The sequence below is a fragment of the Aulonocara sp. 'chitande type north' Nkhata Bay genome, linkage group LG4 (genome assembly GCF_057382095.1).
Source record: "Aulonocara sp. 'chitande type north' Nkhata Bay isolate Kocher_YH1m ecotype deep benthic linkage group LG4, A_spYH_male_GT1.1, whole genome shotgun sequence".
Classification (NCBI taxonomy): domain Eukaryota; kingdom Metazoa; phylum Chordata; class Actinopteri; order Cichliformes; family Cichlidae; genus Aulonocara; species Aulonocara sp. 'chitande type north' Nkhata Bay.
The window spans coordinates 22,088,105-22,111,122 of record NC_141347.1 but is presented as its reverse complement, the minus strand read 5'-3'; the positions used below and the strand labels follow the sequence as shown (position 1 = coordinate 22,111,122).

At 46.4% G+C, this 23,018-nt stretch overlaps 1 protein-coding gene across 1 annotated transcript; it reads left to right on the top strand.

Moving 5' to 3' along the window:
* The first annotated feature begins 1,941 nt into the window (after positions 1 to 1,941).
* Positions 1,942 to 19,535, top strand: axin2 (axin 2 (conductin, axil)). The gene is made up of 11 exons (XM_086289146.1): positions 1,942 to 4,978; positions 6,283 to 7,216; positions 8,931 to 9,062; positions 11,209 to 11,311; positions 13,149 to 13,289; positions 13,377 to 13,909; positions 14,001 to 14,177; positions 14,269 to 14,484; positions 14,598 to 14,726; positions 15,416 to 15,574; positions 18,218 to 19,535. Exons 2-11 carry the CDS (start codon positions 6,408 to 6,410, stop codon positions 18,342 to 18,344), a joined length of 2,526 nt encoding a protein of 841 aa, XP_086145272.1. The 5' UTR covers positions 1,942 to 4,978; positions 6,283 to 6,407; the 3' UTR covers positions 18,345 to 19,535.
* The last annotated feature ends 3,483 nt before the right edge of the window (positions 19,536 to 23,018 follow it).

Sequence of the window (23,018 nt, the reverse complement as noted above, 5' to 3'; positions counted from 1 at the left end):
TGTCACACCCTTTTAATGGAGGAACAGGAAGTGGGGATAAAGATAAAATCTGGCATCTGATGAATGGACGAGCAAGTTAATCACCTTCACAGGTCAGAGGAGGGGGGAACCCTACATCTCCAAGTCAGGAAAGAGGAAGACGGGGTTAAAGTGATAAATTAGGGATGAGTGGGGGGGTTAGGTTAAGACTGATTCAGAGACGGATCACTGTCCTGTCAAGCATGGTAGAACTGGGGCGTCCAGCTTGTGAAGTGTCTGCATGGTGCTTCAGTGCAAGCAGCAGAGGAAATGAAAGTCATTACTGTCACTGTGGAGTGAGCTTCATGGCCCAAACGGGATTAGACGGTGCATCCGACATTGTTTCTATACATTGTTAGACTTAAAAGTCAAGCGCAAAATGGGATTAAAACGAGGGGAAAAAACCAATAAATAACCTCCAACACGCTCCCCCCCTTTGCCTCTTTTATTTCTTCTCTGTCTTCCCTACCTTCCAGTTCCCTGCCTATTTCATAGTCTTTTCTCTTTCACCTGTCTCACTTCCCCTTTTCTGCTCTCTGGGATACGTTTATCTTTCCCTACTTCTGTTCTTTTCACACACTCCTCCCCATCATCATAATTCACACGTAGGCGCAGACTCCCACTTGCACTTTACATTCTCTGTTTTGCAAATAAAAAAAAAAAAAAAAAATACATCCTTCTGGGGCCAATTGGTGCTTGAAATCCAACTTTACTCCCCTCAAACTGAACCCTTTCAAAAACAAACCCCCTCCACAACTCGCACTCTTTTTCCCCTCCCTTCCTCCTCTTCCTCTTTCAAAACAGCCCCATAACAAACTGGTGAATTGTTGCCCTTCCTTAACTTTTAAGGGTATTATGCACCATGTCCAACTTCAAAGCCTGTCTTAACTCCACACTTTAATTGTATCTTCCCCAGCTCACTGCATGCTATTTGATTCTGCTGACAACAGCACTTCTCCCACCGTTCTTCTCCATCGTTCTCCACCTTTACTCATCTTGGTCCTTCCTTAAGTTGTGTGTGGACACCTTGCACCACCATCAACACTGCTGCACCTCTCTCATCAGCTTCTTGCTTCCTTTAGAGACCATTGCCCCCCCAGTTGTCACCTGCTTTGAAGAGGTGGCCTCCATTTCCTCTCTCGGCAGTCGCTTGTTGCCTGGAGTGTGTACACACCAAACAAACTTGAAACAGTAACCCCCTGTCCTACATTGGTTAGCCTCTTTATCTGTTCTCTCTCTCCCTCTCTGTCTGTGAGAGCTGACTTACACCTCATGGCCCTGGTTGATAATTGCCGTAAGCTTCCCTCTTGGTTTCATTTTCCATTGTCCTCCCCCAAATTCTTGGCTCTGGCTTGAGATAAAGGGATGAGTACTTCAAAGGGGTCTGCAAAGAGTTTAACCCCGAGCCGAAAAGGAACAGCACACAATACTGTAATTGAGAGCAGTTAGTAATCACAGAGCTTCTGCGCAGAGAGGACAGCACCGGTGGACTCGCACACACGCACACACTCTTAGTGTTTATAGCTACAGCTGAAGTGGCCATCAGCAGTTGGGGCAGCCCAAGGCTACTCATAACCCATCCATAAAAAAAAAAGAAAAACTTTCCTGTCCTCTAAAGTTAAATTCAGTTTTATTTATATGGCACCAAATCACAACAATAGTCGGCTCAAGGCGCTTTATATTGTAAGGCAAATACAGTAACACAGAGAAAACCCCAACAATCAGACGACCTCCTATGAGCAACCGCTTGGCGACAGTGGGAAGGAAAAACTCCCTTTTAACAGGAAGAGGAGAGGGAGAGGTAACCCATCTGCTGTGACCGGATGGGGGTAAAGGGGGGGGGGGGGGGGGGGGGGGAACGATAAGATAAAAGATTCTGTGAAAGAGCCAGAGATTAATAATTAATATTAAATGCAGAGAGGTGTATAAACACATAGTGAGTGAAGAAGAAACTCTCAGCAGGCGACGCTTATTCAGCATATTTAAGGGAGGATTCAGGGTCACCTGATCCAGTCCTAATTATATGCTTTATCAAAAAGCTCATTTTTTAAGCCTAATCTTAAAAGTAGACAGAGTGTCTCCCAATCCAAACTGGGAGCTGATTCCACAGAACAGCAGCCTGAAAGCTGAAGGTGCTGCCTCCCATTCTACTTTTAAATATCCCAGAAAGTAATATCCCAGCACTCTGAGAATAAAGTGCTCTACTGGTGTGATATGGTACTATGAAGTCTTCAAGATAAGATGAGGCCTGATTATTCAGGACTTTGTGTGTGAGGAGAAAGATAAAGTAAATTTAAAGTTGATTCTGGATTTAACAGGGAGCCAATGAAGAGAAGCCGATATGGGAGAAAAATGCTCTCAGTCTTTCATTTGTCAGAATGTTTCCCATCAAATATGACTTAAGGTGAAGTATTGAGATCCATGTTGCGCATGGAGAGAAAAAAGCAGTCAACATTAAAGAAGTAATGGGCTTACACCTGATTTATGTGACTCCCCCTCCCTCCCAATCCAACCGTCTCTATTTATAGAGCTCTTTGTAGCAGGTCTGAATTTGACCTGTCCCTGTAATAATATCTGCCCATAAAGAGAGACAGTTACATCCCATAACCTCTCCCCTTGAAGCCTCTCTTTTCAAAGATCTTTTTATAGGAGACAGAAACCCCTGGGCAGCCCCGGTCTCTGGCTGGTCACAGACCTGAGGTCAGCTCCTGAGGGGCAGCAGGGAAAATCCGACCAGTTGAACCACGGAGGGGGTTGAAGAGGCAGGACACGAGGGTCCAACTGGCCCCTGGTACCGGCAGGGGGTCCCTACCATCACCCTGGTGATGTCTTCCACCCTGATGTGTTTACTGTCAGAGGTCAGCCCTGGCTGTCCAAAGTTAACAAAGACTCACTCTGTCAGAGGTGCTGTTGGTATATTACCCAGATGACCTGTATAACCTGCACAGAGACCTCTGCTATGTAGATTTTTGTGAGATAAGAAATTGTGCTTGTGCTAACATTTCTCTCGCTCCAAGTCTGACTCATTATTATTATTATTATTAATGTCTTTCATGGGACAGGGTTTTCTCCTTCATCAAACACACAGATTTTGGTGGCAGTTTATTCTTTTGACCCAATTCCAGTGTTTATTCGTTGCTTTTCAAGTGTTACAGCTTCCTCATAAAGCTGGTTGAGTTTACATGACAAATTTTCCATATGTCCTCCCTGAGAAACTGTAGGAGTATCTGCTGGGCTACACGGCTGTTCAACTTTTTGCCGGGATAGCGTGTTTGAAATAGACACAATGGGAATGTGCAGGATGTGACAGAATTTGAAGGCGGTAAAGTGGCCTTTGAATGATGAGTAATCCCTTAGTCATCATGGCCTCTTCCAATTTTCTCTTTTATTAACCTTGATGGGAAAAGAGGCATCAAGGGAGAAAGTCTCAAAGCACCTTTAGCAAACAGGCTGATCAAAGTGGTTTCCATCTTTGTACTGTACTTTTTTTTCCTTCTTTTTTGGATCCCTGTCCGCTGAGACAACAAGGACACACACAGACACCTACTGTCTCTCTTTCAAGAACATAGGCAGGCATCTTGCACAAAGGGTCCCCTGTGGTGGCTCATTTGAACACTAAAGACCCCTCCAAAACACCACTGAGTCTGTCCAATAAACACTATCAACACTACTGTAGCCACCACGGTACAAATAAAGGAAGTGCAGCTTCTAAAATGTCCATCTTGATGGACATTTTGGCTGCCTGAGCTGCTTTCCAACCCCCTTTTCGTGTTATCTCAACAGTGCAGTTAAGGAGTAGAGAGCTGCATAGTCAGAAGTGCAAAGAGGACTTATTCTTGTGCTGCTTAAATGATGTGATAACATCTGTCAGTGAACTTATCCACAGTGAGCAGATGTTTTAATCTGCTGTGTATGCACGTGCCCTTCTAAGCCACTGGTAGGAGCTGTGGAGTGATAACAGCACTGTGATTTCCTTTCCTATGGCAACACACTGTATCTTTATAAGCACTAGAGATGGTAAAGTGACTGTCCTTGAGTCAAAACACACGTTTCCATTGTTGGGAATTCCCTTCAGTATCTTTGAATCCTGCAGCGGTTCAATGAAACTTTCATTACTCTGCAGGATGTTTGCCCCCCAGCCACCCCCCTAAAAAAACAAAAAAAATCATATTTGTCCATATTACACGTGCTATTTTGAAACGCGCCGTTGCATTTATTGTGCAACCCCATGAAAGAAAAGAAAAGGAAAAAATGCCCGCGTCTTTAAAGTTTATGTAGCAACAGAGGGATTGTAGCGATAATGCCATTGGGGCGGCAGATCAGTTACTTCTGACGCTCCAAAGCCTCGGGGAGTTGGCTCAAGATTGCCTGTCTTTGATAAGGTCCTCACACTGTAGCTACAACTTCGTGGTCTAAGGAAAGCTTGCCAAAAGATGGGGAGGGAAAGGTCAGAAAATAAACCGAGCAGCCTTTAAACAATATTTCGTCACCAGTAACTGCACAAAACTGTGGGGTCTCCACCACTTGTTTCGCTTTTTTCTTTTCTTTTCTTTTTTTTTTTTTGAAGGCACGAGGTTGCAATTGTTTTTTATGCAGCTGCCGGGACCCGGCAGTCGGTTCCTCACTTTGAAGTGCGCTGCTCCAGCCTCTCGGTTCAGTTGGTGTTGGAGTCGCCTACAGGAGAGATCTACCGTGCGGCATGGCAGCCTGAAACCATAGGGAGGAGAAAAGGAGGAGGCAGAAAAGCGATATATATTTTTTTCTTCCTCTCTCGAGTGCATTTTTTTTCTCTGTAAACCGACTCGAACCTGAACGGACTGTATGTGGACGCGCTGAGGAGACCAGCATTGTGGATTATAAGCGAATTTTTGCATGTGTGTGTATGTATTTGTGGAGGGAGAAGGGAAGAAAAGAAGAAACCCGGAGTTTTAATTCGAGCTGAAGAACTCGTGGATCGATGGTAAGTTGCAAGAGTGTGTGCCTCCTCAAAGTGGCCCCCATTGGAGTTCTCTTTGATGTGCTGTTGACTCGCCTTTGAAGTAATGTTCTGAGGGTTGGGGAGGGGGGATGATTGGTCGCTTTTCTTACTTTTAAAGCCCAAGGAGGAACTGAGTCATCTCTGTGCCGTGTTCACGGAAATTTCCTTTGCGATAATATTTCGTACTTATATTTGTACATATTGAAGTAAGTGGTCGTTTCTATGTGTGTGTGTGCGTGTGTGCGTGTGACTTTCTTCCCCTCACAAGATCAGACAGATCAGAGACTTCGGTGCACTTGGAGTGTGGACGTTTATTTATTTATTTTTTAAACCAGGGCTTGTTTCGTCTTTAAACGCAGCGTTAAAGAAATATGTGACAAGTGTGTGGGGGTGTAATGTGCGTTATCATTCTCTTTCTTTCATTTTTCGGTATCCTGTGGGAAGCTTTTGACTTGTAGCTGTGCCACGAGCTCTTTTTTTCTAATCTCTTGACATGTTTAACAGTCGAGCGGTGGATCGGTGATACTAAGTGACATGTTCAAGGTTGCACAGCAGCCGCTAATACACTGTAACTACCGCTGATGCTTCGGGGACACGTTGTAGCGATCTTCTGTGCAACAAACTGGGGGATGTTTTAAACAGTTGTGGAGGCTAAAGCTCCACAAGCAGCAGCCTTGCTGCCCGTATTAACTATTTCGGTCACGTTTTTCCATCACTTGGAGTTTGTCCCACATCGGTGTCATGGAGGGGCTTGAAGCAGTGGCTCGATTTGGTGTATTTTTTTTTAGATGAGACGTAGAGAAGTGAGAGAGTGGCAGGGATGGTAGGGGTAAAACGATCAGGAAGCGGCGTCCGTGCGTAATGCTTTGGCATTTTATTGGGAGGGAGAGGAGTTGGGGAGGGTACATGTCTTATTAATTGGCGCTCAGGTCTTAACCCACTTTGACGTGCATGTAATTACTACTTCTCGTGATGTTATCGAAAAGGATGGCGGCGATCCAGTACAGACATCGCTTAGGTGGGTGCCCCCCTTCCCCTCTTGTTAAATGTTTTAATTTAACCAACTTCTGTAGAAATCATATCCCTTAGTTGAGATATGAAGAAGTGCTGTTTATGTAATTCTGCTGCAGCTGGATTTTTTTTTTCTCTCCCCCCCCCAAATCTGAACTAGTCTGTCTGTTTCTGTAAAAGTCAGCGAGGGTCTGAAAAGGCTCTTACTGCGTTTCTGCCCCCCTTTGAAGTTGGGGCGGATCTGGTTTTGATTAGATCAATACTTTGTGTTTCAGAGAGAAGCCGGGCAGCCAGAGAGAAGCCCCCCCCGCTGACATAAGAGAGTGAGGAGATTACAGTAGAAGCTCAGAGGAGGCGGAACAGCACACACGCGGGCTCTCTCCTTTCTGCCGTCAGAGCCATGAGCCGGGCGCTTATGGACCATATCGCCAGTAGTTTTCGCGAAGATGCGCCTCGACCCCCTGTGCCCGGGGAGGAGGGCGACGCGCCCTGCTACCCCGGCAAACTCCCAGTAATGAAACCCCTGGAGTCCCCCAAATCCGTTCTGCTCGGCTCTCCGGGTTCCTCTGCGAGGAGGAACGAGGATGGTCTCGGGGAGCCAGAGGGGAGTGCCTCCCCGGATTCCCCGCTTTCCCGGTGGACAAAGTCTCTGCACTCTCTCCTCGGGGACCAGGACGGCGCTCTTCTTTTTAGGACATTCCTGGAGCGAGAAAAATGTGTGGACACTTTAGACTTTTGGTTCGCCTGCAATGGATTCAGGCAGATGGACCTCAAGGATACCAAAACGCAGAGAGTCGCCAAAGCAATTTACAAGCGCTACATCGAAAACAACAGCATTGTCGCCAAACAGTTGAAGCCCGCGACGAAAACCTACATACGGGATAATATTAAGAAGCAGCACATAGACTCTGCCATGTTCGACCAGGCGCAGACCGAGATCCAGACCGACATGGAGGAGAACGCGTACCAGATGTTTCTGACCTCTGACATTTACCTCGAGTTCGTGAGAACTGGGGGAGAGAACCCGAGTCACGTCAACTCGAACGGACTGGCGGACCTGAAAGTTGTATGTGGATACCTGCCCACGCTCAACGAGGAGGAGGAGTGGAGTTGTGATTTGAAAGCTAAAGCACTTATTGGACTTTCGGCTAAAGCGCAGAGGGCCCCCATTTCCCTGAGGGCAGTGGAGGTGATGGACGGGGGATTCAGGTATGGCGCTTTTACTCTGTTTTCTGGTGCAAAGTGTAAACCTGTTGTTGCACACCAGAGGCAACCGTGCAAGCATTTCTCTCCTGTACAAGTGCTTTTTCTCAACACCACATTAGTTTGCAGAAAACTGGTCAGCCTACCCCCTCCCTGTCTTTCACTCTGGTCCCCTCTCTCACCGTCTCCAGCAGCAGCAGCCCTCTGCTGGCGCTCGCCTGGATTTCCGGGGCTTTGAAATAGTTCCGCAGAGTGAGGGATCGTCTTCCACAGGAAAAGTTCACAGAGCACGCTGGCTCTGGCCCCAGCCAGCAAATAATAGATGATGACATTGCTGTGCTATGCCTTCTCTTGTACCACGCTGTCCTCAAGCTTTTGGCAGAGAGATAAATGTATAGCAGAGCTATAGATGGCACTTTGAAGTGGCTGTTTTGTAGTCTCACTCGGGTGCTTGCTAGGCCCTTTTCTCGTTTTTTTCCACGTTGCATTTAAAGGAGGGTGTTTTAGATTAAGACTGCATCCCAAATAAATTGAAGTGATTCATGAGTTTAAAGGACAGCAAAGACAGCAGTGTCAACTCTGGGGCATCCTCTGATGTTCCTGTTGCTAACTTACGGTGACAGGCTGAGCTAAGCTGACAGCTACCTGCTCAGGACAGCAGGGATTGGCAGCTCTCCCTTTTCTCTGCCCTCCCATTGTTGTCACCCTTTCAGATTCAAAACATGTGCTCTTAATTTCTCCCCCTCCCCTTTTTTTCTCCTTTCCTCTCCCCTTACCTCTTCTCATCTGACTCAGATTCTCTTAAAAAAAAAAAACATAACAAACGGCACCAGCTACAGTGCAGAATCAACACCCACCACCACCACCTCCCCGCCAAAAAACCTTCTTCACTCTCTTCTTCCCTCTTTTCTTGTTTGCGTCAATTCTCCTCTGATTCCCTCCTTCGCTGCGTTCCCCCCACCCCAACCCACCCGCCTTCTCTACTTTTATCTTTTTCCTTTGAAAACTCAGGGATAGGGACTACGAGGCATGCTTTTGGAGCGAGAGTGAAGATGGGGAGGAGGAGGTGGGAAGGGGGAAAGGGAGCGAAAGGAAGGAAGGACAGAGGGAAAGGAGGTGGTGGGGTAGGGGTGGGATGCATAAAAGAAAGGGAGGGAGGAGAAAGCATAAATGAGGGGGTGAAAGAGGCAGGGAGGGAAGAATGCAAGGCCAGCTGTGTTAAATACCTGACTCTTTGCGAGCCCCTCTGAAGGTCAGCCCGGAGCTGGGGGCCTACAGCTTTAGTCATGCTGCGTTTCTGCTTCCTCGTGAAGAACCCACCTCTCCCCTTTGTTTCCTTCTCTGACACACTCTCATGCATCCCACTCCATACTTTTTTCCTTTTTTGGGTCATTCCCCCTCCTTTCCTCTCCTCCTGTACCGTGGCAAGAATGCATACACAGCGGGAGATGTATGCCGGGGAAATGGAAAGAGAAGTTATGGGATATTTAAGAAGCAATAAGGAGAAAACTGAAGTTTTCCCAGGCCTCAGACTGCTCTGTCACATCCATTCGTTGTTGTTGGGAGCAGATGAGTGAGGCTATAGTTATAGTTCTCTGAAACATTAGAAGATGCAGCTTGTTTTGATGTCACCTTCTCAAAATGACAGAAACACAGTGAATTGTACCCACCTGTTGGATATTGATTCATATTAATCTGATTTTTGTTGGAAACTTCTCAGGTCATACAAGAGAGGAGACTCACTCAACCCCTGCCATTCAGGCTCTTTCGCTCCTGTCAGCAGCACGAATGACAGCGAGGTTTCCAGTGACGCCTTGACTGATGACGCCATGTCCGTGACTGACAGCAGTGTGTAAGTGAATCTTATCCAAACATGCGTTATGTGTGTGTGTGCAAAAATGAGAGCAAATCCCAAAGAGCTTTCTGTTTGAAGCTGTAGCCATACTGGAAGAATAGCTTGCCATTGATGGATTGTGGCACCTTAAAAAACAACCAAAGATGCACTCCAGTATCCAGGACGTGGTCTAGATTAATGCTAAGCTCCACCATAACACACTTTTGACTTTGCCACTGGAGTGTATATGCAGGAAGACTTTGAGTCGATTAGAAGGAATGAGTATAGTAACTTTACATTTTATGCATCTGTGGGCATGAGCAGTGTTTTGATGTCAGCTGATTTGCTTGTTACACTTTCTGATTAGCCTCTTGCTGAGTCTTGCCCTGCTGGGGCTCTCTTTTTCTGCTATTAGGGAGTATTTCTTCTCCACTGTCACCAAGATGCTTGTTGCAGTGAAGAAAATCAAGAAAACCTCATTTTTAAAAGTTGACATTTGTCTAAATTAGCTCTGATTGATCACTTATCGAGGAACTTACAAATCAGTCGCTCATGCTGTACATGTGGTTTGCGCTTATCTGTGTACGTGCCTTGGCGCTCGTTCTTCTAAAGGATTGCTTGGCGTAATCACATGTGTCTCAAGTGACAAGGTGCTATGAAGTCATTGCGTGGTGCACAGCTCAAGGCCAGATGTGCTTTAGTCAGCTGGCTTTTGGACGCAAAGCAAAAAGAAAAGTTGGTGCAACAAGTTGCTCTTTACCTCGAGTAAAGAGGAGGTAGGCGGGGTTGTCGAGGCATGGATGGATGCAGTAACTATGACCAAGCTAATGAAACTCAAAGACTGACACATGGTTGTTCAGCTGAATTAATGGGGCTGGGTTACACATAAGTATGGCAGCTGTAAAGGCTTTTTTTTTTTTTTACAATGGGATGTCCTCTGTTCTGGCATATCACTACACAGCCTTGCTTCAAAGAGACCGAGGCCTATATTGCCCTGTTCCGCTGTACTTTGCCCAGAGCCAGTGACAAAGCCCTGGCCACAGGGGCGCAGCTTCTCCACCTCATTTTCTGCCCGTTCTGGCCTTGATCTGAATATCTGCCTCGCCGCTTTAGGTCAGTTAAAAAAAGACCCATAAACATTTGAATTTCATTTACAGATAAAGAGGAGAAAAAAAGAGAGAAAAGGGAAAACGCAACGGGGGAGGAGGCGGTTGGGTGGGAAGAGAAAGAGAGTAGCGGAGGGGGGATTTTTGCTTATATCTTATTTATGGATTTGCTTGGACGCTGGGGAATGCAGCTGCGCAGACTTCAAACATTACCTTATCTTACAAACCAGCCTTTTGATGTGCGGAGATCAGAGGCTGGCTGCAGCAGCGCTTGCCAAATGAAGATTGGGGAGGGGAGGGAGGGGTGGTTGCTTATGCGCATGACTGTGGCATTTCAAAGCAAAAGTGGAAAAGTGCTTCTCAGTTAGGCTAGGTCACCAGGAAACTGCTGTTTAGCATGGAAGGAAAGAGATTGTTTTACACTGTCAAGTGCTTCAGTTTGAAGCTCTGCTGTTTGTTGTTTGATTCCCTCTTTTTTGTTTTTTGTTTGAGTCAGTCAGCCCTTCATCCCCTCAGACTTAACCAGGTTACCTGCACCCTTGGGTCCTATCCTGCAGTAACTCTTTGAAAAAGCATAATGAGTAGCTAATGCTAACTGTGTCCTCAGCTTACCATAAAAGTCAGGAGGGAGATGCTAATGCTGACGCTACTTAAAGTGGAGCACAGTAACTGCAGTGTGCATTTGTGTGTATGCTGGTGAAAGGAAATGACCAGCAGGGTGCCCAGTGTTGTGCTGGAGCCAGCCCTGAAAATGAGTGTCGTTTCTAGGGCAAATAAAACCTTACTCATTGCAGCGTAACCCGAGCCGCTCGGAGGCGGAAATGCTGTCATAATTTACCTCTGAGTAGCCTTTTTGTTCTCAGATTAAGCCTGAAACATGAAAAGCTAAATGAATTGGAGAATTAATAAATTAGATTTGTTCTTGCCTGAACTGTGTTTGATCTGCCCATTTGGCTAACAAGCTTCTTCCTGAATGTCTGTTTGGTCTTTAATGATGTATCCGATTGGGTAATTGACCTTTGTGGTCTGTCTGCGTACCCCCCTCTCCCCCTCCCCAGAGATGGCATCCCTCCATATAAACTGGGCTCCAAGAAGCAGCTACAGAGGGAGATGCAGCGAAACATGAGGATGAACAGCCAAGTCTCGCTCCCTGCTTTTCCTGTAAGTACACAAACGCACACAGACACACTCACGTGCATACGTACATGCATAACTTCACATACACATGCTCAGAAGTCTCCATACCACCCTGTGTTCGGGTCTCTCTGGGTTCTATGAATAGTATTGCACAAACTGTATTTGGCATCTTCAATTCAACAACGCCAGCAAAGATCTAAAGAGTAACGTCAAAGACCCAGCCTCCCACTCTCTCTCTCGCACACACACATACACACACATTCACATAAGCTCGCATGCAAACACAACCCCGCTCCCTACCTTTGGTGTCACCTGCACCCCCATTAGGGTTCCTTGAAGTCTGCGGGAGACGGGGGGGGGTCTCTAAGCTGTTTATCGCCGCAGCGCTCGGAACACACCAGGGTTTTTCTTCCCCACCGATGGTGTAAATATGGAGAACAGAGAGAGATGAGGAAGATCTCTGCCGCTTTATCCCGAGGGCTCTGAAATCAGCCCGGTTCCTCAACAAAAACACAAAGATACTCAGACACATTCACACGCACGCACATTCACGCACACGCGGCGCTTTGATCCACGGATGAATGGAACAAACGCACAGGGAAGTGACAACTTCCAGCAGAGCTGGCCCCCTTTTTTTCTCCCCCTTTTTTTCACAGCCCCGCCACCCTTCCAACCCCCAGCACACACACACATACAGAAACACAAATGCTCAGCCAGCCCCCTCCCCTAAAAGTGAAGGATCTAAGGGGAAGAGTTTGAGCATGTCATGTGAGCTCTCAACAGGTCAGAGGGGAGTTTGTAGCTTAAGGCTTAAGAGAAGCTAACTTCATGTTGAGAGAAAAAAAAAGTCCGAATCGAAGGCGGGGGGGCACAACTTGCAGTAGTAGCTGTAACAGAAGCAGCTTGTTAAAACAAACTTAAAGTAACTCCCTTTTTTTCCACATTATGAGGTATGCAGTAACTGTTGCTGTTGGATCTCGCCGCTTTCACTCACTCTCCCCCTTTTGCTTTATTTTCTTCTTTTTTGGCTTTTATTCTTGTTTTTGTTTCCCGTCTGATTTTTGGCGATGGCTGCCATTCCCATGGTGCACCAGCTCCAGGCACCATCAGACAGCTCCTCTTTTTCTCACTTTTTTCTCCCCTTTATCCCGACTACAAAGGCTTATGAGAAATTGGGGGGGGGGGGAGAGAATCAAGAAAACCCAAGTGCAAAAATAATTTAAGATGCGTGCGTATGCACCCAATCTCATGCTGTCACTTTACTGTACGTTAAAGATGCCCAGCGTGTGGGGGTGGGGCTAAATTACCTCAACCTTTCTGATCTCCCATCCTGTTTTTCTGGCACCTTTATCTCTTTCCTTCAGTCCTTCCCTCTCTTCGTTTTTCTCCCACACACATCTCAACTTCTCCCAGTTTCTTTTTCTTTTTTTTAATCCCTCATCCTTTTCCTCCCTGGAGTTCTCTTCCACCCCCTGTCGATATGTGGCTTTTATTTCTAGATGTAAAGCCACTGCTTCCCATCAATCTATCCCTCCATCCCCCCCTCAGCCGCTCTATTCTCCCCCCACTGTGTGTTTGATATTTGACGAGAAAGGCTTTGAAGTGAGCTGACTTTAAAGAGGCCTGCTGATGATGACAGAAGGAACCAGCCGAGGCCCTGGCCCAGCATGACCATGCACCAGGCCTGCCAACCCCTGAAAACAGCCCTGTAGCCATAGGTGCCAGTGCGAGTGCCCTGATCAGAACTGCCTTTAGTGGGAAATGCATGCTATAGATGATGTGAAGTGCTATAGTAATGGAGGGATGGCATGAGTCTTGCAGTTTCTTATATATCTTCTTTTTTTATATATCTCCTCTACAGCGTACTCGCCATCCACCAAAAGAGATGATACCAATGGAGCCAGCACAGTTTGCAGCCCAGCTCATCGCCCGCCTGGAGAACCTGAAGAGGCAGCAGGAAACCATGAACACGTTGGAGGAGAGGCTGCAGCAGATTCAGGAGGTTTGTGTGACTCTGGTTCTTACTGAAGAAATGAAAGATGAAGATGTTTTGTTCTGGCCTTGACTTAGTTTGCCTTGTTTTTATCAGGAGGAGGAAAGAGAAGATGCCGAGATCATGGGAAGTGCTCCCGCGCTCTCACCCCACTCCTTACCCCTCCTCTCTGGCTCCTCTGACGAGGACCCCCAGGCCATCCTGGACGAACACCTTTCCCGCGTCCTGAAGACCCCCGGGTGCCAGTCCCCGGCCGTGATCCGGCATTCCCCTCGATCCAGCTCGCCAGAACACCGGCCTTTCACGCGTGCTGGCTTCAGTGTCAAGGGCCTGGTGAGAACTGGGCCCTCCAGTTCGTCTGCATCCAGTCCCGACCAAGGGGCGATTACCCTGTCCCTGGGTCCCAACAGAACCCTCGTAAGCAGGCAGAGCACGAAACACATCCACCATCACTACATCCACCATCACGCTGGTCCGAAGTCTAAAGAGCAGATCGAAAGGGAGGCAGCCCTCAGGGTGCACAGCGTGTGCTCCGGCAGCAGCGAGTGCCAGCCCTGTCAGCCGTACCAGCGCAGCCGCAGCCTAGGCAGAGAGATGTGTGGGGCCATCACCACAGACAACAGCATGGGGTCAGTCCCAAGCACTTGTTTCATATTTGTCTCCCATTTGTTTTTTCTTTTCTGTCAGTGTTTAAAATAAGCAGTGCAATTACTCTTCCAGGCGTTCAAGCTCTCTATCGAGGCGGGTGTGTCGCTCAGGGGCTGAGGATGGAGTAGCGGAGAGGTGCATGGAGGACTGTGGACCCTTACAGCTGCCCACTGACACAGCAGATCCCACCCAGAATGTGCTGCAGTGGATCCTGGAAAGTAAACGACAGGGCAGACACAAGTCTCACAGGTGAGTGGAGGATAATACTAGGAGTATCTGTGTGAGTGTTGGGGACACCTTTTCATGTTGTTAAAGTCAAATTTCCTCGTCTCCCTCTCAGTACCCAGAGCACCAAGAAATCCTTTGGAGGCTCATCTACTCAGACACACACGTGGGGCGGGGGTGGAAGCTGCGGCCACCTACGTGGTCACCAGCCGGCCCAGCCATTCATCCAAGACCCAGCTATGCCTCCGCTCCCTCCTCCCAACACTTTGGCACAGCTGGAGGAGGCCTGCCGCAGACTGGAGGAGGTATCCACCAAGCCCACCAAGCAAAGGTACACACAGACTTCAAAGAGCAGATTATTATTAAGTAACGCTCTTGGTTATAACTTCAAACTATTCCAGATGTGCTTTTTAAACTCAAGTCTTATTTCATTTCTCTTCCCAGGCATTCAGCGTCCAGCCTTCAGCGAGAGAAGACCCACCTCATGCCTGTTCAGGACGGGGCGTCTGTCCCCCTGCCGCTCGTCAGTCCCAGCCCCGCTGGCGTCCCTGCGACCAGTCTCCAATCAGAAGAGTACGATGCCTCTACAGTCCTGCCCTCCCTCTCCTCTCCTCCTTTCTGCTCTTCTTCCTCCTCCTCCTCTCAGCTCTAGCCTCCAACTTCCAAGTGTACTTTGACCCTTTTTAACTCTTCCCACTTGTCACCCGCACCATTTGCTTGCACACAGATAGATGAGAAGCAGCTATGCTACACACACATTACACCCCACAGACACTCACTTATTTAAAGCTTTGTACACCTAGCACTGCCTCTTACGTCTGCATGAATCGCGTGCATTTGTGCTGTGCATGGAGAGCGTGTGTCTGTGCGTGTGTGCAGTCACTGCACCACCTGACCGAGACATCCCTTTTCATATATCTGTATCATTTTTATTGGCTGTCCTTCAGTGAGCTGGCACTAGGTTGGGGCGAGCAGAGCTTAGCAAAGGGAGGGTTCCTCTGAAGCGGGCCTACAAAGCCTTGGACGTAGCTGAAGGGGAATTGATAACCATGCAAACACAAGCGCAAACTTATAGACGGCACTGGGTCACTCCGTCCCTCAGGATGCTCTTAGTTACTGTATTTCTGGTCTGTTGTGGGAAAAATTTAGTAGATTGCTTGTTGGAGAACTTCTTATTTCTCTTTTGTCGAGATGTTGTCTGGTATAGCGAAAGCGCTCGCTGCTTCTGACACCCTTCCTCTCTGTCTTTTGTTTCCCGGCAGGTGTAAGAAGGGTTCAGGAAGCCACGCGGTGAGCAGCGGGGAGACAGTGGTGACGTACTTCTTCTGCGGTGAGGAGATTCCTTATCGGAGGACCATGAAGAGCCACAGTCTGACATTGGGTCACTTCAAAGAGCAGCTCCGCAAGAAGGGCAACTACAGGTGTGTGCAGGCACATTGAAATATACAGATCAGTTTTAAAGTTTTACAGTAGTGATGCAGCTTTAGTGACATAAATACAGTTAACTTTTTATGAACTGGGATTAGTTCATTGGCCTTGATTTAAAACAGTCTTTGTGCTGACTTGTAGACAAAGTTTACAGTGGGATCATTTGATTTCTAAGGTGTGGGAGTATCTTCATGTCCAACATTCCTGAGGGCATTTTAGACACAGTGACCAATCAGAATGATGGAGACATAAACCCTACTACCTTCTGTAGTGGTAAAATTCTGCCTTTGAATGGCGGTCAGCACCTGCAAGCATAAAAACCTGAAATACTGTCTCCGTGACTACGTCAAGGACCGATATCAGCATTTGTTTCCATCGGTGTCTGCACTCAGGCAGGCCTCTGGACAAGTGTGCGTTTGGTGTGAGGGGTGCAGTGAAAAGGAAGGGACAAGAGGAGGGAGGGAGGGTGGTGCAGGGGTTAGTGGGAGAGTTTGAACTGGAGCGATTTTTGGGTCCCATCTGGTATTGATTTCCATGCTAAGGCACACTTAATACACATGGCTTTGAAGCCCCAGCCCCTTTCATTTCAACCAACAAAGACTCACACAAATGGCCAGCGTGCAAATTCTTCACTGATGCTATCAGGGCCTCTTTTTTTCCTGCTCTGGGGTCTTGTGTGCGTGCGTGCGTGTACCCGCGCGCGCATTAATGTGCTTTGCGTTGAACGCGCACAGTGTTTACACATGTTGTAATCATTTTATGGATATTTTTGAAAGGCATACAGTTAAATGCCAGATCCGCTTGTTTGCTCTGCTACGGGGCCTTCACCAAGGCCGCTCGGCTTCGACGTGTGTTTGTGGAGAGAGATTTAATTTGATTGTTTCTTTCCAGTGGGCATTAAAGGGGGAAAAAGATCAAACATTTATTGTTTAAACTGCCACGGTCTCCAAGATAAGCACGGCCCAAGTATTGTGTTAATAATTACAGGTGATGGGGGGAGAGAAGAAAAAGCAAAAGAACTTAGCAAAACCTCTTCCTGTCCAGATGTCCACAACATTTTCAGATCAACAAACGTGACAAGCACTTAGCGCTGAGTTCTCCACATCTGTCTGTTTGCCCCCACCCTTCCTTACACCCCTTACTTACTCTTCTTTTCTCTCTGGCTCACAGTCTCAGTTCTTCTGTCATACCATCCACATTTTTTGGAAAGAGAGCTGCACGGCGCTTTAATAGCAGCCAGAGAATGTGTGGAGTTGGGTCATTTCAACATGGCAGCGGTTCAACAAAGAACAGTACTGCTCGGTCCTGCCAGACGATATTGGTGCCAGATGTCAGTGCAAACGGAGGGAGAAGGGGAGGGGAGGCAGATCCAGCCACATAAAACATGTTCCAGTGGAAATTCAGGCTCTCTGTGTCTCTGTCTGTCTCTCTTAGCAAGAAAAAAAAAGAGGGCGATCATAGCTCTTTGAAGATTTTGGGGTTTTTTTTAAAAGTAGGAGGGCTCGACTTTTCTTTCTTCCTCTCCAAGGAGGGAACAGTTATCAGGCGTGTCCTTCGCTCTTTGATTTCATCTGATCGGCGCGCTTTTTCCTAAAAGGAGGTCGCTTTATTTCACACCCTGTGTCGTTGCCCTTTATTAGTGATTACCCTCGTGTTAATTAGCACACGTGCACGCTTGTGCACCTCTGCAATGCTGTAGTTCTGGTTTTATAAGTGTTGCATGTCTTAAAAACAAAGAACAACCACAAAAAATGCTCGCAAACATGCCCGCATTCCAGTCACCACACACTGAGCAGATCGAGGAATTTTTCCATTACATAGTTAATGAGTGAATTTCAAGTCCCGGTTAACCAACCCACCCCTGCTGATTTCTCTTCCTCTAAAATAAGGACTGGGAGGGGGGGGGGTTACATCATTATGGCCCAGTGAAGTCATGGCTGACGAGAAGCCCCTCCTGAGTTTGCTTCTTCTGCACACATACACAAAAGTCAGCTGCCCTTCCTATAGGTCTCAGTAAGCGCTCACACTGTCAACACGGGCGAGGAAGGACACACGGCATACTGCTTGCTCGTTCTCCTCCTCCTCCTCCCCCTCTACTTTGTCTCTTTTCTTTGTCCCTGTAATAATGAACCGGGGATGAGGAGTGAGTGAAAGCCCTGTGCACGAGCGGGTGTGTAGGAGTCAGGGGTAATGACAGGCAGACTTGCAGGCACCCAAAATTTCAGCCTTTGTCAAAGGACCCCTTCATTTGCACACGGGTCTAATTGGCCCCTGTTAGCCAGGGAAAAACTCACAGCAACACAACGGGGGGGAGAGAGAGAAGGAACGGGAGAAAAAGTAAAAGAGAACAAGTGGAGGGAGGGATGTGGAGAGAGGAAGCCTGCTGTTTAAAACCAAGTCTTGTCAGCAGCAGGTTCCACCCTGCCCTGGTATCAGCAGACTTGGCTGATTGTGTACTCAGTGGCTCGGCTGCAGATAGCGGAAATGAAACTTTATGTTTCAAAGGGGAGCGTTAGACTTATCAGGCTTTCTTTTTCTTTCTTATTTTTCTTTGGACTTTTTGTTTATGAGCTTTAAAGTATCTTGAATCAAAGGGAGAAGTATTTTGTGTTAACGCTTTCATCTCTCGGTCACAGGTACTACTTCAAGAAGGCCAGCGACGAGTTCGAGTGCGGCGCCGTGTTCGAGGAGGTGTCCGACGACTGCTCCCTGCTCCCCACCTACGAGGGGAAGATCTTGGGAAAGGTGGAGAGGATGGAGTGAGCGCTGCCGGAGTTGATCAATAACTCTGCGGATGCCCTCCTTCATGTGCTCTCACACATGTACGCAGCCTGTGTGTGTGTGTTTTTTAAGCTAAGACTTGAAGGACTGGAGATGTTGTTGAAGGAACGCTGGTTTTTGGGCATGCGGACTGGAAGCGGGACAAGATATCCACATTACCGGACTATCAAGTGAAAAGCTCATCTAGAAGTGAAGAAAACGTGGACTTTATGCTGCTGGGCTCAAAACTTCCCAGAAGAGGAATATCTAGAGACTCTAGGTGAATGACCACTTGTCAAAGAAGCAGGGCGCTGTGGGTTTAATTTGAAACTGAGAGCCTACTTGAACCCTCCCCGTGCCAGTGTCTGCCTATAGTTGCTCACTAGCGCATTACTAATATGTATACGCAGATATACATGTACATTGCATTGTATTGTGATGCTCGTATTGCTGTGTAAAGATTTCTATAGCTATTTATTGGAAATACCCCTTTCCCAAATCCTATCCTTCTTCTACTTCCATGGACAAGCTGCTTGGAGTTGGACAAACTTCTCGAATTATCCACATCTGTGAACGCCCCACCCTACTCCACCCAACCCTCTCCTTCTGAGCATCAGTTCTCAAGCAAAGGTTTTTATTCCTTTTCAGCCCCTCATATTGAACTGTAAACATCAACAATACCTCTTCAAGAACTCCACTCTCACTCCGGGACATCTCCGCTCTCCTGGCCGGAGAGCTAACTGCTGAAGCTTTGAGAATGGCTCTCTTATCACTTAAAAGTTCGATAATATATTTACTACTGCAGTGCTATTTGTGGATGTGTCCCCGTCTGCTCTTAGGGGTGGGGGGGTCTTCAGTGTGCTATGGAATTTAAAAGAAAAAAAGAAAAAAATGCTATTAATGTTTAATTCCATACTCTGGGACTGTGCCCAGCTAGCCTTGATCTGTCACGTCTTAGTGCCTTTGTTTCAGCGGCGCAGGCATCGCACAAATAGCCTATATATTTACGAGGAGGAAACTGCCCTGAACAGGTCTTTGAGTCCCCAAAATGTGTTTACACCATATTCATATTTACCAAGAAAAAGTTCTATAATGTGTTCCCCTATGTGCTTACCTGTTAGTGAGTGAGTGTGTGTGTGTGCGTGACTGAGAGTATTTTAAGCCTGCACTATGAGCTGCAGATGCTAATGATGGTGGTGATATATATATATATATATATATATATATATATATATATATATATATATATATATATATACACTATGTTCATAGTGTCTTTATTTGAGTACAGTAGCTGTGCCTACATGGATTCTTGCCATGTTTTTCACCCAGTTTTCAGGGTCCTGTTACTCCCTTGGTTTTTACAAGGGGCCTTATGTTGAAAAGATATTTTTATGCCTTTTAGTATCATCATGTTTATGTTTTATGGTATTTTTCATGGCTTCCTTGGTTCTTCTTGTAAACTGTAAATTATGCGTTCTATAGAGCTCAGTTGAAAAGATGCCTCGGTACTTTAATTATTGTAATTATGAAGAGATGTAGCCTTTAATAAAATGTTCTATTTTTCAAATTAGCAAATTGCTTCCTCTTGTTTCTGTGTGTGTGTGAGTGTGTGAGGGAAAGAGAGTTTTGATTGGACTTTGCTAGCTCTAATTGGGATATTAGGATGGTGGCGCGTCTGTGTGTGCTTGTGTTTAGAAGCAGCTTCACCACACACACACACACCCCTGCTGCGCAGAGTAAAACTCATTGGATCCAGTGAGAAATTTGCATCCATTATCAGCTCTTAATGTACTCCCTGTTGGAAATGAAAACATGCAGCATTAATTTGGCCACTAGAGCCTCCGTGTGTTTTAGGGGAAGAAGCAGACAGAGACCGGGAGAGCTAAGTGTGTGTTAATGAGACATTTGGCAAATATATGTTATAAGTACATTTTAGCCAGTTATTTACATGGTAAAATGTTTGGCCTCCTGTGGCACTTTATGAACTGCGTGTGAGGGTATAACGTGCACTTTTGCTCAGTCCCAATTAGGGCAGAGGGATGAGAACTCTCAAACATAATGCTGTTTGACATTAACAGAGAATCCCAAGATCGTCTGATGGGCTACATCAACTTTGTGTCTCTGAACTGAACGGTAAAAAATTATCTTATTTGCTGGAAAAAGGTATGTTTGGTTAAGTGAGTCCAGGAGACGGGACACGTGATGTCCGCTCGCTCGCTGTGGATTCAGCGGCACGATCAGATATTATATGGACTTTGCACTGCAGCGGTGGGGCATTAAAGACTGCAAAGAGTGGGATATGACTGTGCCGTGCACGTGTCAAACCTTTTTTTCCCTGATAGATTCTCATAGCCTGGTTTTACGCCTCCGTGATTTCCCGTCTAACTCCAGACTACTGTGCATATGCAGTGTTTTTAGGAAGTTTTTCAGCACCATCATTTTCTAAACAATTAGCAACTATGGGTGAACACAGTTGATGCAACAGTGAGTAGGAGTGGTGAAGCTAATTCAGCATATGTGTGTGGGTTTTGTTTTTTTTACATTAAAAATGAGGTAAACACAGGTGTTGCTAATGACATTAATGAAGGTTTTGTTTAATATAGCCTTAATCTAAGTGATTAGTACCACCTGTGTTTACTGTTTCACGTGAAAGAGGTCTGTCGGAGGCTCTGGCTACATGAAGTCATGGTAAAAAAAAAAAAAAAGAAAGTATTCTTATTTCAGTTTGAAGGTTTTAGGTATGAGGACATACAAATTCTCAGGAAGTTTTAAAATGAGGTAAATACAGCTTCAAATGACATTACTTGCTACACCGTGTCATTATTTGTTTAACAATAACTAAGCTAAATGGCAATTCAGTAGCTTGTACAACCACCATTAGCGACTATAACTTGGAGTAGTCTCTCACATTGTTGTGGAGGGATTTTTGACCACTCTTCTTTACAGTGTTGCTTCAGTTCATCGAGGTTTGAAGACATTCGTTTACACGCAGCTCTCTGAAGGTCCCACCAAAGCATTGCAGTCAGGCTTGAGGTGTGTGCTTTGACGGGTTCATTTCAACACCTTAATTCTTTTCTTTTTCAGACATTCTGTTGTAGGATTGCTGCTGTGCTTGGGATCATTGTTGCATCACCAAATTTCTGCCAATCTGTAGCTGTCTGATGGCCTCACATTTGACTAGTTTGCCACACAGAGAAGTTCGTGGTCAACTCAACAACAGCAAGGTCCCTAACCTGAATCATCACCCCTCCAACACTGTGCTAGACCGTTGGTAAGAGGTGTTTTTGCTGATATGCGGTGTTTGGTTTGTGTCCTGAGGACAGAGGTCCAAGAAGTCTTGTGGATAGTTCAGATGCAACTTGTTGTTTTTAAAGAGTCTAGGCGTCTTCCTTGTTGTACTTGTTCATCCATCCAGTCTCTTCCAGTTATCCTTTTCAGGGTTGCAGGGGGCTGGAGACTATCCCAGCTATCACAGGGCGAGACATAAGGCCTGGACAGGTCGTCAGTCTCTCGCAGGGTTAACACAGAATGACAGGCAACCATTCGCACACATTCACACCTATGGGCAGTTTAGAATCACCAGTTAATCCAACCCCACTTGCGTGTCTTTGGACTGTAGTACCTGGGGAGAACATGTGAACGCCACACAGAAAGATCCCAGCCTGATGGTAGATTCAAACTCAGGACTCAAACACAACTCTTCATGCTGTGAGGCACGCTGCCCCATAGTTGTTTAGCCTTTTTCTAATTGTTCTGTCTTTAACTTTAATGTTTAACATGCTAACTGAGGCCTGTGGAGTCTGAGATGGAGCCCTTTCTCTGAGCATTTCACGATTTGACTTTACTTGGAAGTCCATCCCTGGGAAGACTGGCAACTGTAAATGATCTTCTGCTTAGACCGATGGGCAGCAATTGCCTCTCTAAGAGCAATGCCGTTGACAGTTAAGTGTGCAATGATCAATTATTATGATCAATTAATCAATAAAGTGCATTTGATTTCCTTCTACCATGACTGTGCGCAATACTTGTTAGAAACTCCTTTTCAGATTTTTCATTGCACTTATGGGACGTCTTAAATTAACACTGTCCATCTTTTGCAAAACTGTTCCTCAGTGCGCATCAGGTGAAACCTCCGGCTGCGTATGGTGATGTAATTAACTCATTCTAGCATGCAGGCAGCATTTAAATAGCTAACATCTTATGCTATAGCCTCACCTGCACACCGATGCCCCCCCGATGCTATTTTACCCATCACGTCCTTCTGTCACACTCGCGTCCTTCAAGTTTCATTGCTTAAGAGTGTTGCTTATGCTGCCTTTCATATTGAAAGGGCATCATGATATTGTTAAAATACCATTTTCAGCCCTTTCATCAGCAAAGGTCAGTGCATACACTTGAAGGCCATCTTTTAGAATCTTTAGAACTAAGAGGCCCTCACAGAGCGGCGCTCCACTGTCAGAAGGCCTTGTGAACCCACCTTTGTATGGGGAGCTATTTTAGATGGGGTCATCTTTTTGAAGGATTCATGGGGTTGGGAAGACTCTAGACTGCTATTCATGAATGTAGGAAGGCTTTTTAAACATGAGTGAGTGATGCATTTTGGGGTTGTTTTTTTTCACCGTTAGCTTTTATATCTCTTTTAGCTTATCATCAATTAGTGCCATAGAGATCCTG

Coding starts and splice junctions, on each gene's coding strand:
- axin2 (XM_086289146.1), top strand. CDS start 6,408: ATGAGCCGGGCGCTTATGGACCATATCGCCAGTAGTTTTCGCGAAGAT. Junction 9,063..11,208: donor TCCGTGACTGACAGCAGTGT/GTAAGTGAATCT, acceptor CCCCCTCCCCAG/AGATGGCATCCCTCCATATA. Junction 13,910..14,000: donor ACCACAGACAACAGCATGGG/GTCAGTCCCAAG, acceptor TTACTCTTCCAG/GCGTTCAAGCTCTCTATCGA.